At 39.5% G+C, this 18133-nt stretch overlaps 1 protein-coding gene across 1 annotated transcript in view; it reads right to left on the reverse strand.

The window, feature by feature from the left end:
- The window catches only part of sgcd (sarcoglycan, delta (dystrophin-associated glycoprotein)), a 523297-nt gene extending 505487 nt beyond the window's left edge, over nt 1-17810 (reverse strand). The window contains exon 1 of the mRNA XM_062048870.1: nt 17664-17810. Coding sequence (XP_061904854.1) covers nt 17664-17711 — 48 coding nt within the window. The 5' untranslated portion in view covers nt 17712-17810. The remainder of the gene's footprint in view (nt 1-17663) is intronic.
- Between the last annotated feature and the right edge of the window lie 323 nt (nt 17811-18133).

Genomic DNA, 18133 nt, shown 5'->3' on the forward strand with positions numbered 1-18133 from the left:
TCTGCGTGCGCACCTTCACAGCTTGTTTTGTTTAACCCCTTCTTAACTTAACCCTAGAGTCTAGGGTCGGCAACCTTTATCACTCAAAGAGCCATTTTGACGAGTTTCACAAATGAAAGAAAACAATGGGAGCCTCAAAACTCTTTTTAAATTTAAAATGAAATAACACTGCATACAAAGCTTTTTTTTGCTTTGTGCTATGTTTGAACCAGGGGTCTCAGACACGCACCCCGGCCCGCACTTTAATATGACAGTTTAAAGTTAGTGCGGCCCGCGAGATTTACATGAATGGCCCGCGAGATTTACATGAATGGCGTTCAACAGCGTCATAGTTGCCAATCCTCCCAATTTTCCCGGGAGACACCCGAAATTTGGGCGTGATGGCACTGCCTCTAGCGCCCTCTGCAGCCTGCTTAGACAGCGTACCTGCTCGGCCACATGGTAAATGCATCTTCTGCTTTCACACGAAAATGACAGCAAAGCTTACTTGGTCAACAGCCACACAGCTTACACTGACTGTGCCCGTATAAAACAACTTTAACACTGTTACGTTACAAATATGCGCCACACTGTGAACCCACACCAAAAAAGAATGACAAATACATTTCTGGAGAACCTACGCACCGTAACACAACATAAACACAACACAACAAATACCCAGAATCCCATGTAGCCCTAACTCTCCCAGTCTACACGCCCCGCTAGCACCAAACCCCCCCACACATCACCCCCCCCCCCCCCCCCCCTCCCTCCCTCCCGCCGTGCGTCGGTTGAGGTTGGAGAGTTAGGGCTGCATGGGATTCTGGGTATTCGTTGTGTTGTGTTTATGTTGTGTTACGGTGCGGAGGTTCTCCAGAAATGTATTTGTCATTCTTTTTTGGTGTGGGTTCACAGTGTGGCGCATATTTGTAACGTAACAGTGTTAAAGTTGTTTTATACGGGCACCGTCAGTGTAAGCTGTGTGGCTGTTGAGCAAGTATGCCTTGATGTCTCCCACGTGTGCAAGTTAAAGCTTCATACAACATGAGACCTGGCTGGCATGCTGTTTGTGCAAGTAATAGAGGATAATATATGCAGTGCCATCACGGCACGCCCTTAATTTAATAGTTAGGGGTAGCCGATCCCTGCCCAAGACGTACATTGAAAATACACGCAACCCTAACTCAAAATGCCGGACATTTGAGGCATTTTAGAAACCCCGCCCGGACGCCCCGGACACACCCGCAAAAGAGGACATGTCCGGGGAAAAGAGGGCGTATGGTCAGCCTAGGTAGTACGTACTGAATATGATGTTAGCTTACCTGGTAGTGCGTACTGAATAAGTCGCTAGCTTACCTGGTAGTGCGTACTGAATATGCTGTTAGCTTACCTGGTAGTGCGTACTGAATATGTCGCTAGCTTACCTGGTAGTGCGTACTGAATAGGCTGTTAGCTTACCTGGTAGTGCGTACTGAACCTAATTCAAGTTTCTTCCATAACAAATCTTGGAGACAATGCAAGCTTCATGTAAAAACCTAATTAAGGTGTCTTTAATAGCTAGTTTCAACCGAATGAAGTCAATAATTTGTCTTTTAGTGCTTGTAAACATAGCGAGTGTGTATATGTGGGGCAGCGACGTTAGGTTTAGGGCGGGTGAGCACCCTTCAGGAGTCTCAAAATAAAAATAAATTAAGTAATATTGACTAATCTGGTTTAGGGCCACACCTTCAAGGTATTACAGGACAAATTACAACTCCGACTGGCTCCGAATCTACCCCACTGACTTTTAAGTGACGTCCCGCTGGGAAGTGATTAAGTTAGTTTAGTCAAATTCCAACGGCGATGTAGCTCGCTTTGATTCAGTTGTTTGTCAGGCGGCGCCACGCAACTAACAGGAGTCCACATGAGGACAAATCACTTGAGGCCACCTTGTGAAAAAAAAAAAAAAAAAGCTGCACATCCAGACCGGAGTGTGTCACGAAAGAAAGAAGACATCTGAATGGAGCTTTGAACTAACAGAGCACATTGATGATAAATACCACTTCTGGAGTATGTTGGATTTCACTTACCGTATTTTCCGGACTATAAGGCGCACTTAAAATCTTTTTTTTTTTCTTCAAAACTTGCCTTATAACCTGGTGCGCCTAATGTACGGAATAATTCTGGTTTTGCTTACCGACCTCGAAACTTTTTTATTTGGTACATAGTGTAATGATAAGTGTGACCAGTAGATGGCAGTCAAACATAAGAGACGACTGTAGACTGCAATATGATGACAGTCACACACAGGAGATACATGTAGACTGCAATATGACTCAAGTAAACACCAACATTTTATATGTTCCATTGGAAATATAGAACATTACACACGGCGCTCAAAAATCCATCAAAATGTTTTAGTACGACTTTGGTAAGCTATAAAGCCGCACCGCTTGATGTGCTTACTGTGCTTCAACATACCAGTATTATTATGGCCTGTGTATAAGGTAAAACATTATCTGGCAATTTGTTTCGCAATATTATGCAAAAGCAACTTTTCTTACCTTCTGGTACCTGCTGATCTGTATTTGGGATCTGCATAAGTCCTGAAAAATTGCACGCATGTCCGCGCCGATGGCGTAGTTGACAAACTTCTTCTTTTTCCTCTATCTTCTTGTTATGGGACATTCATCCTCCACTGTTGCCATTTCTAACATAAAGTAGTGTAAAGTTCTTACTTATATCTGTCAGTTAACTCACCATGAAAGCGCTAAAACATACCGGTGTAGTGAGTTTACATTATTCACCCAAGGAACTTTAGTTATTAGAGTTCCGGTCGGAGGTTTTTTCACGGGACACATTTCCAGCCTTGTTGTTGTTTCCGGATGACGAGATGCTGCTCCGTTATTGATTTAAGTAAAGTCTGAAGGTCAAAACAGTTAGCTCCATCTTTTGACACTTCTTCCACTCCCGTCCTTGCACTTTGTAATCTGGTGCGCCTTATGGTCCGGAAAATACGGTACTTTAGAACTAAAGGCCCAATGTTGTGCAACAATGGCATTTTTAAGTCATGTTCCAATACACTGGTCCTCAAACTTTTCCCACCAAGTACCAGCTCAGAAAACATTCGGCTCTCCAAGTACCACCATAAAGAGCAACAATAAAATACAGTAGCGTAGTAGGCCCCTGTGTTCATTAAAAACAATGCAGAGGTCTTACTGTAACATCACACACAGTTTGAACAGTAACACTGTGTTTGAATATAGGAAAATAAAACACTGCACTTCAATCAAGTGATTCTTTGGCGCACCACTAGATGGAGCCCCGCGTACCACTAGTGGTACATGCACCACAGTTTGTGAATAGCTAGAATATATTGTTTAATTTGTGTGGTTTTTTTACACTGAATTTACATGTTGGATTTTCGTGAACAGAATTTGTCGATGTCTAATTACGCGGACAATTTCATCGAATAAACACTTATGAGTTTAAAAATTCAGTGTGGTAAAACACGGTCTTTTACCACACTGCAAAAATGTTGTTTGGTTCAAAAGTCAAGACCCACATCCGGTGAATTAAGACTGCGGCAATCGATGGTGTCTCAGAACCGGCCAATGAGGCGTCAAGGCTGCAGTCACTTGGTCCTACAAAGCGTGCGGCAAAACGGCAGTTTATGCAGGAGTGAATTTTAATAAATAGAATTTTTAAAAACTGTATTGTTAGAGAAATATTTCCCTCCTTTTGGCGGAATAACAACGCCTTAGAACAGAGCTGGGCAAGAATTTTGACTCGGGGGCCACATTGAGAGAAAAAATGTGTTTGGGGGGGGCCAATGTGTATGTGTGTATAAATTATAAATACACATTTAGCTGTAAAAATCTGCTGTACAGTATGTGTGTTTGGGTCCCTCTTTTTCAGGAACACTAATACCAAAAGTCACAATGTCCGATAAGAGTTCTAAAAACGTTATGACATACCATCTCAAAAAAATTGAATGGAATTTTACAGTTTTTTACTGAATGGGACACCCAACATTTACATTAAAATAAAGAAAGTGGGATTTACAATATTAACGACAATATTAACACAACAAGAAAAATTTGACTCGGGGCAAAAAAATGTGTTTTAGGGGGCCAAGGTGTATGTGTGTATAAATGATATGTACAATATGTGTGTTTGGGTCCCTTTCTTTCCGGAACACCGCAAAAAAACGGAATGGAGTTTTACAGTTTTTTTTACTGAATGGGACACCCAAAAATGTACATGAAAATAAAGAAAGTGGAATTTACAATATTAACTATGAACAATAAAACACTGAATATTAACAACATATGAACGTCACTCCTCTTTTTCTTCTCAGACCAGCTCCTTGCCCTGCATCCTAGGGTCCAGACCGGAGAACGCAGCACATTTGTTCTAACCGGGGTCCGACAATTTCTTAGTAAAGGTAGGTCAAATGTACTAAAACCGGAGCTATATTACATAGAATAAGCAAAATAATCTGCCGACAGAACAAGAAAATGGTGACTCGGGGGGGGGGGGCATATTGAGAGAAAAAATGTGTTCGGGGGGGGGGGGGGGGGGGGGGCAAAGTGTATGTGTGTATAAATTATATGTACACATTGTGTGTTTGGGTCCCTTTTTTTCCGGAATACCTCAAAAAAACAGAATGGAATTTCACGGTTTTTTACTGAATGGGACACCCGAAATGTACATGTAAATAAAGAAAGTGGGATTGACAATATTAACTACAATATTAACAAAACAAGAACATTTTGACTCGGGGGCCACATTGAGAGAAAAAATTTGTTTTGGGGGGTCCAAGGTGAATGTGTGTTTAAATTATATGTACACATTGTGTGTTTGGGTCCCTTTTTTTCCGGAAGACCTCAAAAAAACGGTATGGAATTTTACAGTTTTTTACTGAATGGGACACCATTCAGTAATTAAAAAAAAATCTACCCTTGTTTTTACCTTGTATTACTGTAAACGGAACAAGGGTGGCACGTTTTTTGACGATTAAAAAACTGGCAGCTCTGTTGCCAGAATAAGAAAAAAATAACAGTGGTGCCGTTTTTTCATTTACAGTAAGACGTTGTAAAACCACAGTACATTTTACAGTAAAATTCTGATCACTAAGCTGACAGTTTTTCCATTTAGTATAACGTTTTTTTACTGCAATAAAATTCCGGTGAGTGAGTTGCCAGTTTGTTTGTTTTTTACTGTGTGCATAAACAAATGTATAATATTCAAATGTATAGGCAAATTCATATATTTTTATCTGTGACAAAATGTGGCCCTTGACGAAAGCAAGTGTGACACCCCTGCTCTAAGCGGATTATTTGGGGTAGCCCCTCTGTCTTCTCTTAGCAAATCCAAAAAGAACTTGGCAGCATTCACTACTTTGTTGGCTAGAAGACTAATTTTGCTAAATTGGAAAGCCTCCACACCCGCTGGATTAGAGATATTCTTTATTTCCTTAAATTGGGGGAAATTAGGCTGACAAAGAACATTTTTTCTGTGAAGTTTTAGGAAGTATGGGGTGGTCTCCTAAAATATGTAAAAGAGACTGATCTCAAATTATACCCCGATTAAAAAGCAATTGAAACTGAGATAATTGATGAGCCTTTTGTCTGCTTTTGTGGCTTCATGTCAATATTTAGACTTAGACAAACTGTATTGATCCACAAGGGAAATTGTTCCACACAGTAGCTCAGTTACAAAGGATGGAAAGGATAATGCAGGTATAAAGTAGACAAAAAATTTACCATATTAGCAATATAAAATATATGTAATATTTACATATTATAATATATAATATTATTATATTTTTATATAATATATACAATATATGACAATTACCATGTACAGTATTACAGTAAATGTAACAGCTGCAGCATAAAATAGAGAGTAGAACCAGCAGAAAATATACATTATAAACAAAGAGAGGTAGCTAACATGTCAGGTGTCAGGTAATAGACAGATATCGTCTATTGCTGTATGGCGAGTGATGATACAGCTGGATGGAGTGTGGAATGAAGGAGTTCTTGAACACTGTGGGAATGAAGCTGAAGGAGCCTGTTGGAGTATGACCTCCGCTGTCCCTCAATTGTCAGGTGGAGTGGGTGGGCAGGATTGTCCATTATGGCGAGCAGTTTGTCCAGTGACTTCCTGTCCCTCACTCACACAAACGCATCCAACTGCGTGCCAATAGTTTGGCCGGGTTTCCGGATCAGTTTAGTTAAGTCCCTTTTGCTGGTGCTGCTCCCCCAACAATCCACTGCAAAGTACAGGGCACTGGCCACAACAGACTGATAAAAGATCTCCAACAGTTTGCTGCACACATTAAAGGACCTAAGCTTCCTCAGGAAAAAGAGTCTGCTCATGTCCTTCTTGTGTACAGCTTTGCTGTTGTCCTTCCGGTCCAGTCTGCTGTTCAAGTGGACTCCCAGGTACTTGTCCTGCCCCACTACTGCCACATCCCGGCCCTGGATCTTGATGGACTCCATAGGGGTCACTTTCTTCTTGAAGTCTGTACTTTTTTGACTGATGCATTTTTTTTAATTTTATCTTATATATCATTTCTGTAGGTTACTTGTTGGGAGAGACTAAAAAAAGAACATGTGTTTATTAATTGTATTTCTGGACTGTATATGTCAAAAAAAAAAGAAAAAAGAAAAAAAGAAAGAAAAAATAAACAATTTGAGAAGACTCAGCCCTACTGAAAGGGAGAATCCTAAAAGTATTTGAACAAACTGAATTTGTTGTTCAAATAAAATTGTCAGCAAAATTAGATTTTGAGTTAAGTTCACAAAATTTAAACGCAAAAAATGCTGTTACATAATGTAATGGTTTAAAAAAATAAAATAAAAAGTTTTGGAAATAAAGAAATTATTAGGGCTAGAAATATTCGGGCACCCCACGATTCGATTCAAAATCGATTCTAGACTTAAAATTTGTTTTAATTCAACCCCTCCATAAAATAGAAAAAAAACCCTCTAAATTTCTATATTGCTTAAAATAAAACTCATTTGGTGGCCCTGTGACGACTTGTCCAGGGTGTACCCCGCCTACCGCCCGAATGCAGCTGAGACCCACCGCGACCCCAAAAATGGACAAGCGGTAGAAAATGGATGGATGGATGGAAAACTGGTTTGGTTTGATAAAAAAAAAAAGTACCCAATTATTTACTAAAGAGACTGGACAGGACAGAGTTTGGAAAAAAAAAAAAAAAGTAAATATATATATATATATAAATTTTTTGGAAATTTAATAAGAATCATTCAAAAATAAAACCTTTTTTGACAGCCCTACAAATTAACCTCCATACATAGTAATGTGTGCTTGTTTATGAGAACCAATCGCAACATCTTCAATCTCCCTCACTTGTGCTTCATTTTTGAGAGGCGAGGCGCTCCAAATTGTAGCTTTGGAAGTTTCTGGATTTTTATGAAGCAGGCTTCACTGCACATCTTTAAATACAGCCTGGAGCTCTCCCGACTACCAGTCAGTGGGGCTAGAGGCTTGCTCCTTATGTAGCCTCTTACCCCCACACCTTCTATAGAAAGTGTGTGCCACGCCAAATGTGGACCACAAATGACATTTTACAAAATGAGCTGTCCAACGCCGCTAAGATTGATTACGATACATTCCCAGAACATTCAGGAAGCCATTATGAGAGCGTGTTGTGTTAGCGAGAAACAAGCCTGCCTATGCAAGTGGAGCTTTTAATCATTTCCACTGCAGATTGTTACATTATAAAAAGTGTTGTTGTGCTATACAGTCAGCTGAAAACAATAATGCCACATTGCAGCGCCCCCTATAGTTTGTGATAAAAAAAAACACTTTGGAGGGAATAGTACAGATATCCATTAAGCGTTAGCTTACACAAACCAAAGTCATTAGGACGGTGTAGACCAGGGATATTCAACTCAATGGTTTTGGGGCCACTTTTCCAGAATACCAACAGCGAGGGTCCGGACTCCTCCCTTCTCTATTAGTCTTATTTTGTGTATTCCGGTGAACCAGCGTCCTCTACAATAGACATTTGATTTTGGACTATTTATTTTGTCAGAGTTACAGGAGCGCTCTGCTGTTTTTAAGGACCTTCTGCAAAAAAGCTAGTCAAAGACCATCTCTATGACAGTGATGTGTATTTCTGGTCTTGTCACCCTCTCCCGGGCAGAAGGGCATCACGGCAGTGCGGCTGGATCAAAAGAGACCTCAGAGATGCTTTGCTGAACAAAAAGTTGCTTTATTGCAAGCGAGTGTCATTATACAGGACCGCAGTACCTGGAGGAGGTCAAGTCCAAAAAAAATGAGGCACTCCTAACTTGGAGGAGCTGAACCACAATCTTATATTCCTTCTTTCTCTGTCTGGGTGTGTATTAATTCAGGAGAGTACAACCTGACCATGTAAGGCAGGGGTCACCAACGCTGTGCCCTCGGGCACCAGGTAGCCCGTAAGGACCAGATGAGTAGCCCGCTGGCCTGTTCTAAAAATATCTCAAATAGCAGCACTTACCAGTGAGCTGCCTCTATTTTTTTTAATTGTATTTATTTACTAGCAAGCTGGTCTTGATTTGCTCAACATTTTTAATTCTAAGAGAGACAAAACTCAAATAGAATTTGAAAATCCAAGAAAATATTTTAAAGACTTGGTCTTCACTAACTGACAAAGAAACAGATAACAGATTTGGTGTCCAGTTCAAAGTGTGACATGATTTATTTAAAAATTTGAGAGTTGACTTTTGTATTTTACATGAGTTATTATTTGTACAAACATGGCGCAAAGTAATTCATGATTTGTTAAAAAATGTTAGTGGCTAGCTAGTTAAAATGGGATATTGTGATTTCACAAGACTGTCTTAGAAGTGATCATTTGAAAATGTTCAATTTGAAAAATGTGCACTAAGAGAAAATATAAAAATAAAGTGTTGCATATTGATATTTATCTGTTTATCATTTATTGTGAGAAATCATTAAGATGATCAGTGTTTCCACAAAGATAAATATCATTAATTATTAATAATAACAGAGTTAAAGGTAAATTGAGCAAATTGGCTATTTCTGGCAATTTATTTAAGTGTGTATCAAACTGGTAGCCCTTCGCATTAATCAGTACCCAAGAAGTAGCTCTTGGTTTCAAAAAGGTTGGTGACCCCTGATGTAAGGAGATACTCATGTGTAAGTGACCGGAAAACAACCTCTATATGTTGGAACTGAAATGTAGATAGACAAGGAGTCTCTCCTCCAGGACAGAGCTATCACTTTTGCATTCCGAAGTCTGAATTTATTGCCTCTTCTTGTGAGAGAGCTAACTCCAGTCCATATGCGAAAGCCCAACTCAGGCTCCTTAATTTATTATGGGCTCAACTATTATTTACTTAAACCTGGTGATTTGCTTTCTCCAAGATGAATATAAACATTCACCTTATGTAGAATATAATATGAATTAATTAATTCACTTCAACAGCACTCTAGTGTTTTTAAGAATCTGCTGCAAAAAAACCTGCGTGAACCGAACTCGCGGGCCACCTGTTGATCGGCCCACTTAAATGGACTTAAAAGAACGGCTAAATTATGCAGATCACAAGTTTTGACAGCCAGCGTCTGTTTTTCAATGGGTAATAGTCGGCATTTAGTCTTCCTCTTCGCTTGCGTCGTTTTCTGCCGTGCAAGTCGTTCCAATCGCGAAAAGGATAAACGTTTCTTCAGAGTTCTTCGAGAGCGCAAGATTTTACGAAAAACAACAAGAAAAATGGCACACAAATGAGTATGCAGTGATCACTTTGTTGAAGGTTTGTTTGATATACTTTTAACTGTTATTATTTCCCATTTAAGTTTTTATCTTGATATTGTTTGTATTTCTTAAGACATGTTACCTACGAGTGTATTTTAAAGCACCAACTCGGTCAGTCTAAATAAAAGAGAGCAAATGTGATCAAAACCCAAGAGAGTTAAGCTTTTACCAAAGGCAACAATCATAAATGAAGCTTTCAGCACATACACAATGTTGACATTTATAATTATATTTTGATAACAGCAACAAACATGCAAAGTTAAATCATGAAATGCAACCTTACCCGAGCAAAAACTTAGCATATTTATCCGGGAGAGTCTTGATACCAATTTCCTTGACCCAGTTAGACACAAAGAAGTTTCAGACCTCCATGATTTTCCAAGTTTCCATATGTTCTGTCATGTACAATGATGTCCGTATATATATATATATATATATATATATATATATATATATATATATATATATATATATATATATATATATATATATATACACATATATGTGTGGGAAAAAATCACAAGACTATTTCATCTCTATTTTCATGAGGGGTTTTCATGAGGAAAACCCCTCATGAAACAGGCCTGTAGAGATGAAATAGTCTTGTGATTTTTTCCCACACATACATATTACGCTCTACCACGGTATCGAGCACTATTTTTTTTGGATAATCTAATTAAGACATATATATATATATATATATATATATATATATATATATATATATATATATATATATATATATATATATATATATATATATATATATATATATATATATATATTCGTTCGATATGTCTTGGAACAATTTCCCTTGTGGATCAATAAAGTTTGTCTAAGTCTTCCACTGACTGATAGTCCTTGATATCATTATCATTTTTGATAAAGTATAGGTATCGGTTCCATTGCACAGTTAGATTTTTTTTTTTTACTTGCATCGGCTTTTTGCAGGAAGATCTATACCTCTTGCGTACTCAGAGCGTTCACACTCTGTTTTTCTGCACAACAGCCATCATGGATTGGTTGACCACCACTGGTTTTCACGTCGGAATACAAGCAATAGAAAAGGAGCACTCTCTGGTTTTTAGCATTTTGCTGCGAAAAATGTAAGTCTCTGACAAGTTTTTTGAACGGGACTCGCGGTTGAATAGCTCACGTAATGAAAAATAGAGGACCTAAAATGGAAACTTGAGGAACACCACTCGTACAACTAAAGACCGTTGACTACATCTGAAGTAAACAAGCTACAGTAACACTTTAATAAATCACATTACAAAAAAAAAAGTAACTGCGAAAAAGAAAGACTTAAAAGGGTGCCGAAAGGAACGGTTCGCATTTGTAAATCACAACTTTGCTAGCGAGGTTAAAATGTCAATGCAAGGATCTGCCAAGGTGTCCGAGTTCCTGTATGCCAGTGTTTTTCAACCTTTTTGGAGCCAAGGCACATTTTTGTTCATTGAAAAAATGCGGAGGCACACCACCAGCAGAAAACATTAAAATTGTAAACTCGGTAGTTGATATTGACAGTAAAAAGTCATTGTTGCAATTGTAGGATATTAATTCAAACCATAACCAACCATGCATCACTATAGCTCTTGTCTCAAAGTAGGTGTACTGTCACGACCTGTCACATCACGCCTCCTATTTTGGTGGCTTTTCCTGTTTTGTTGGTATTTTCCTGTAGCAGTTTCATGTCTTCCTACTTTGTGAACGCCGTCTGCTCCACACGCTGTAAGTCTTTGCTGTCGTCCAGCATTCTGTTTTTGTTTACTTTGCCAGTTCAGTTTTAGTTGAATTTTCCATAGCCATACCTAAGCGTCAATGCCTTTTTTTTAAGGGCACTCGCCTTTTGTTTATTTTTGGTTTAAGCATTAGATACGATGTTTACAAAGCTTCCACCTACTGATACGGAAGAGTACAACACGGTTACTCTGCCGAGCTCTAGACAGCACCGACACTCAATAACGGCACTTTATTTGCAGATTATATTTACTGGTTGGCATAAAATATTTTTAACCCAAATAGGTGAAATTACATAATCTCCCACGGCACACCAGACTGTATCTCATGGCACACTAGTGGTTGAAAAACACTGCTCAATACAACAGAAGCACTCTGTTTTTAGGAATCTGCTGCCAAAATGTTTGTCTCCCAACTTTTGAACTGAACTGGAGGGGCCGGTATGGCGTCATTCCCGGGGCGGAGCCTAGGTGTATAGCCCATGTCAAGGACAAAAAAATAAATAAAAAAAACGGCGATCTTTGAATCCCGCTTCCTATCTCCCAATCCTAAGCTAGACACTTCGCCCACATATGGAATCTTCATGGACCAAGACGCTGACCTACAACCTAGATCCAGATCGGTGACAATAAAGGTGATCCTTGTTCTCAAAAAGCAGCATCGATAATCAGCAGCAAATATAGTTTTGAGACTCTCAACTTGCATAGCTTAAGTATCGACTCCTGCCTCCGACAGACCGCAGTGGAGACCGAAGCGGCGGAGCCACAATCCACTGGCAAGCCCGACACCTCTCGCCTTGTCAGCTGCCTGAGGATGGCGAGCAGAGACACACACACTGATGCTCATTGCTACAAACCCTGAATCATGCATAACAAGCAGGACGGAGCGGCGCCAGTCATGACTAATCACGCAGAGCACGCCGTCTCTGACGATTCCGATGGGACAAAAAAATCCCCCACGAATCAAAGCAGCCTTACCTCTTAGTCAGACGCCAAAAATGTTTTGGCTCGGGCAAGTCAGAAAAGCATGAGTAGAATCTCCTCGCCGGCTCCAAAATAAAACATGGGAACTCCCCAGTCGGCTGCTAAGGTAACCTGAAGTCTAGTTCAAGAAGTCCAGCAGGAGACGACGACTCATCGCCCCGACATCCCTCAAAGTGTGATCAGTCCGAAAAGAGCAATAGTTGGAATATTCCTGATCGCCTTCAGAAGCGAGCATCCTTCAGTGTCTAGAAGCTCCAGGAGAGCGCCGGAACTCAAATCCTGCCGAAACGCTCCGATTCTGGACCGCGCGGACAAAAAACGTGCTGTTGCATCAACATTGCCTGAGTTTAATTTTGGGGGGGTCCGGGGGGGTTGGGGGGGTTTATGTCAGGGGAGAAAATTGCCACTGAGGCTCCTCCAGCATTATCTCTTCATCTTCGGGGCTCCATAAGTCCGCCCTGGGAGAAAGAGGGGTGATAGTGTGCGTGCATGTGTGTGTGCGCGGGTGTGAGTGTGTGAAAGTGTGTGTGCAGCAGAGGAATAGAGGTGGAGAGAGGCTGCAAGCGCAAGTGGATCCGGACGCCGATGTGAGGCGAGAAGGATGATTCTCAGAGAGGCGGGGGGGTCGGGAGAAAGAGAGAGAGAGAGAGAGAGAGAGAGAGAGAGAGAGAGAGAGAGAGAGAGAGAGAGAGACTATATTAACAGGAATGAGGGGAAAGAGGAGGTGGGATTCTGCATGCAGTGCTGGAAATAAAATAATACAATTGTGTTTAGGCGCATCATGCATGGCGCCTCCTAATATGCAAAACAGACTTTCTAATGACGTAGTAAGATTGATTGATTGATTGAGACTTTTATTAGTAGGTTGCCCAGTGAAGTACATATTCCGTACAATTGACCACTAAATGGTAACACCCGAATAAGTCTTTCAACTTGTTTAAGTCGGGGTCCACTTAAATTGATTCATGATACAGATATATACTATCATATATACTATCATCATAATACAGTCATCACACAAGATAATCACATTGAATTATTTACATTATTTACAATCAGGGGTGTGGAGGGGGCGGGGGGGGGGGTAGGATATGGACAGCAAGTAGTGGACATAGAGAGAACAAACCTGAGAACAATCTAACAATCTCCCTCACTTGTTTGATCCACTTTCCAGAGAAAAGGCGGTCAAACCGTCAGTTATCCAAGGTTTTAAAGAGGCCATGACTATAGAAAATCCTGCGCTGGAGCTAGTAAGTAGATCCCATCCCTTTTTATACACCTACCACTTCGCGGGGCATTAAAATTTTTTTAAAAAAGTAGGCTGCACTACACGTCTGTAAGAAGCTTAAAGGTAAAATATTTCCTCATGGACATGATTCAGTCTCAAAATCCTCTCCGAGCTAGATCCCCCTTCCCCAATTTACATATCAGGCTTTGCTACACATCTTAAAATGTACAGCGAAAACTACAAAACCCAAAACCAGCGAAGTTGGCACGTTGTGTAAATGGTAAATAAAAACAGAATACAATGATTTACAAATCCTTTTCAACTTATATTCAATTGAATAGACTGCAAAGACAAGACATTTAATGTTCGAACTGGTAAATTGTTATTTTTGCAAATATTAGCTCATTTGGAATTTGATGCCTGCAAAATGTTTCAAAAAAGCTGGCACAAGTGGCAAAAAAGACTAAGAAAGTTGAGGAATTCTCATCAAACACTTGTTTGGAAAATCCCACAGGTGAACAGGCTAATTGGGAACAGGCGGGTTCCATGATTGGGTATAGGAGCAGCTTCCATGAAATGCTCAGTCTCTCACAAACAAGGATGGGGGGAGGGTCGACATTTTGTGAACAAATACCTGAGCAAATTGTTTAAGAACAACATTCCTCGACTAGCTATTGCAAATAATTTAGGGATTTCACCATCTACGGTCTGTAATATCATCAGTAATTTTATCAGAGAATCTGGATGAAATCACTGCACGTAAGCAGCAAGGCTGAAAACCAACATTGAATGCCCGTGACATTCGATCCCTTAGGCAGTACTGCATCAAAAATCGACATTGGTGTGTAAAGGATATCACCACATGGGCTCAGGAACACTTTAGAAAACCACTGTCAGTAACTACAGTTCGGACACAACTTTTTCCGCTTCCGATACAACGCCGATGTTAGAGCCTTTAGTATTGGCTGATACCGAGATTGATCCGATGCGATATGAACACGAATAATACATACTTTTTTATTACTTTGTTGTGTGGAATATTAGAAAAGGATTGATCAAGTGAAATTAATCAAACAGAGAATGGTTTGATTTATAATTAACCGTCTGGAAACAAAGTGGAATGATGCAGACACGTTTGTTACTGGATACTTTCCAATACTCTTCTGCCTGGGAGACTTTGTATGTGTAAGTAAAAAGCAACCATAATAATTTGATACTTGTTTATATTTGCAATTGTGCTGTTTTAGACTACAATATTGTGCAATTACGTTTGTCTAGGTCAGGTGTCCCCAAACTTTTTGACTCAGGGGCCGCGTTGGGTTTAAACAATTTGGTCGGGGGCCGGGCTGTGTGTGTGTGTGTGTGTATATATATATATATATACATATATACATACACACACACACACACACACACACATACACATACACATACATATATATATATATATACATATATATATACATATACATATATATATATATATATATATATATATATATATATATATATATATATATATATATATATATATATATATATATATATTACTCACGCACTAAACGACTGAAAGAGTGTGCACTTGATGTCACGTTATTGATGGAAAAATGCATTTTTAGAGCGGCTAGGAGACACCGAGAGTAACAAGTGGTAGAAAATGGATTAGAAAAGACACATTTAAAAATAAAAAATATAAATAAAATAAAATAAATGTTTTTACTTTTTTAAAGGGGCCCGTTTGGGACGCTGGCAAGGCCGTAGTTTGGGGACCCCTGGTCTAGCTTGCGTGCAACTGTGTGCTTAGCTGTTGTGTAGCTGCTAGTTCCTAGTAGCCTACAGCCTAGCATGTTTACCTTTTGTAAAAAACTTGACTAAAATACAATAAAAGACCAACCTTGAAGGACGTTTAGAGGTTAACGAGCTGTCCAGCTTTGTACAAGCAGGACTGCTGGCATCAGAGAGCTTTTATCGGAGATTTTAGCTGCAAGCCGGATTTTTGATGATATCGCATTGACCCCTATCTATTACGGCAATGTTTTTCAACCAATTTTCCACACGTGTCTGTCCGTCCGCTAAAGGTGCCAATCAAATTCTGGGTTGATTCTGTGAAACACCCGAAGTTACAGTGGGGTCTATTTTTTGTAGAGCGCTTCAAGCTGTGGGATAGATTTTTTGGTCAATCTGACTTATAAAGGTGGAACATTAGGGAAGGGCGTTTTTTAACCGGCCGCCTGGGGGCCACATCCGACACCATGTTGAGGTCGGTTCAAAACCTACCAAAGACTATAAAAATGGGACCCATTACCTCCCTGCTTGGCACTCAGCATCAAGGGTTGGAATTGCACTGCAAAAAGTCAGTGTTCAAAAACAAAAACAAAATATACAAAAATTAGGGGTATTTTATTTGAACTAAGCAAAATTATCTGCCAATAGAACAAGAAAATTCGGCTTGTCAAGACTTTCCAAAACAAGTAAAATGAGCTAACCTCAATGAACCCAAAAATACCTTCAAATAAGTATATTCTCACTAATAACAAGTGCACTTTTCTTGGTAGAAAAAGAAAAAAAGAGACCTTTTTGCTCAATATGTTGAAAAGTATTCTTAAATTAAGTAAATGCTAGTGCCATTATCTTGACATAATGATATGCGCTCGGCATGATGATTTTTTTTTTTATGCTCGAAATAAGAAATGATTACTTTAAAAAAGTAGTTTTATACTTGTGAGTGTTGATGACACAGCTTTGCATCAGTTGATATTCTAGTTCAGGGATGTCAAACGTACGGCCCGAGGGCCGGATCAGGCCCGCGAACAGGTTTTACACGGCCCGTGGGATGAGTATAAAAATTAACCTGAAATTTGTGAATGAAATAATCAGCTGTTCTAAATATATCGCAATAGCAATTCTTTGTAGATGATGCTAGATATGTACAAAATAAACCACATGATGTTAGTACATCAGTCAAGGAAAATGATCAAATTACATAAATAACATACTGTAATTTGAATTTGATATCATTTTTTTAATCTTGATGGATTAAAATATTAAAGCCAATGAGTTGACTGATAAACATTTTCACATAATTTATTCAGAAAATATAAATAACGACAAATAACGATAGAATACTATTAACCGCAACATGTAAGTGTAAAAAAAATACCATTATGATTTGCACATTTTCAGAATGTGCTTGTTCTATTTTTAAACAAAACAAACAATCTGAAGTGGTCTTTATTTTTAAGTTATTGTGCCATGATTTTACAAGTCCGGCCCACTTGGGAGTACATTTTTCTCCATTTGGCCCCCCATCTAAAATGAGTTTGACACCCCTGTTCTAGTTTCAAGCATGTTTTACTCAACATAGGTCATAAAATCTCAGCAACAAGCTGTAATATCTTACTGAGATCATTTAGGACCAAAACCCTTAAAACAAGTAAAACACTCTAACATAAAATCTGCTTAGATAGATAATACTTAGTGAGAAGAATTATCTTATCAGACAGAAAATAAGCAAATATCACCCTTATTTGAGATATTTAATCTTACTTAGATTTCAGTTTTTGCAGTGTGGGGGTTGAATCACCTTAAATGATTCCCGGGCGTGGCCACCGCTGCTGCTCACTGCTCCACTCACCTCCCAGGGGGTGATCAAGGGTGATGGGTCAAATGCAGAGAATAATCTCGCCTCGTGTGTGTGTGTGTGTGACATTCATTGGTACTTTAACTTTAACTTGAAGGACAAACATTTTTCACCAATTTCTAGAAACAGTAGAGTGCTCCTGTTGTAGAGAGGAACTTGGGCCCCTGTGAACACATTGGCAGGTCCTTAGTTCCTTCGACGCGGCGGAAGGCTGATTCAAAGGGGTTGGATGACATTGACGACACATCCGACTGACCGTATTTTCTAGCGGGGTGCTTATCGCTCCATACGTGATAGTAAACAGCCACTTACTTTGCATGGTGAATGATGAAGATGACGGAATAACCAGTAGGCCAACATGACGGTGAAGGCTGTAACGAGTGTAGAATATTGTTTAAAGATGACGACGGTCACCAAAAAAGTTTCTCCCCCTGTCCACCCCGCCGACGTTATCCATGCCACCCGCACCACAGCTGTATGAGCTTACTATAATGACAACACCACGCCCACAGTGCAACCCACAACCAACCAGTGCAATGCTAAGTGGCCAATAATACACACACACACACAACTTAGGGTGTGGCTGCTCCACCATTAACCTTGGGAGCAAACATACAACAAGGCGCCTCTTTAAGTCCTCTCCTTTTTGCCAGTTGGACATTTGTTTCCGTAAAGTGATTTATGTACACTGTAAAAAAAAAATCCTATTTTTATGGTTAATTTACTCTAAATTTCTACTGTAATTTTTCTATTTTTTTTAAACAGTTTATAAAACTATAGAA

This window comes from Entelurus aequoreus, linkage group LG05 (genome assembly GCF_033978785.1).
Source record: "Entelurus aequoreus isolate RoL-2023_Sb linkage group LG05, RoL_Eaeq_v1.1, whole genome shotgun sequence".
Lineage (NCBI taxonomy): Eukaryota > Metazoa > Chordata > Actinopteri > Syngnathiformes > Syngnathidae > Entelurus > Entelurus aequoreus.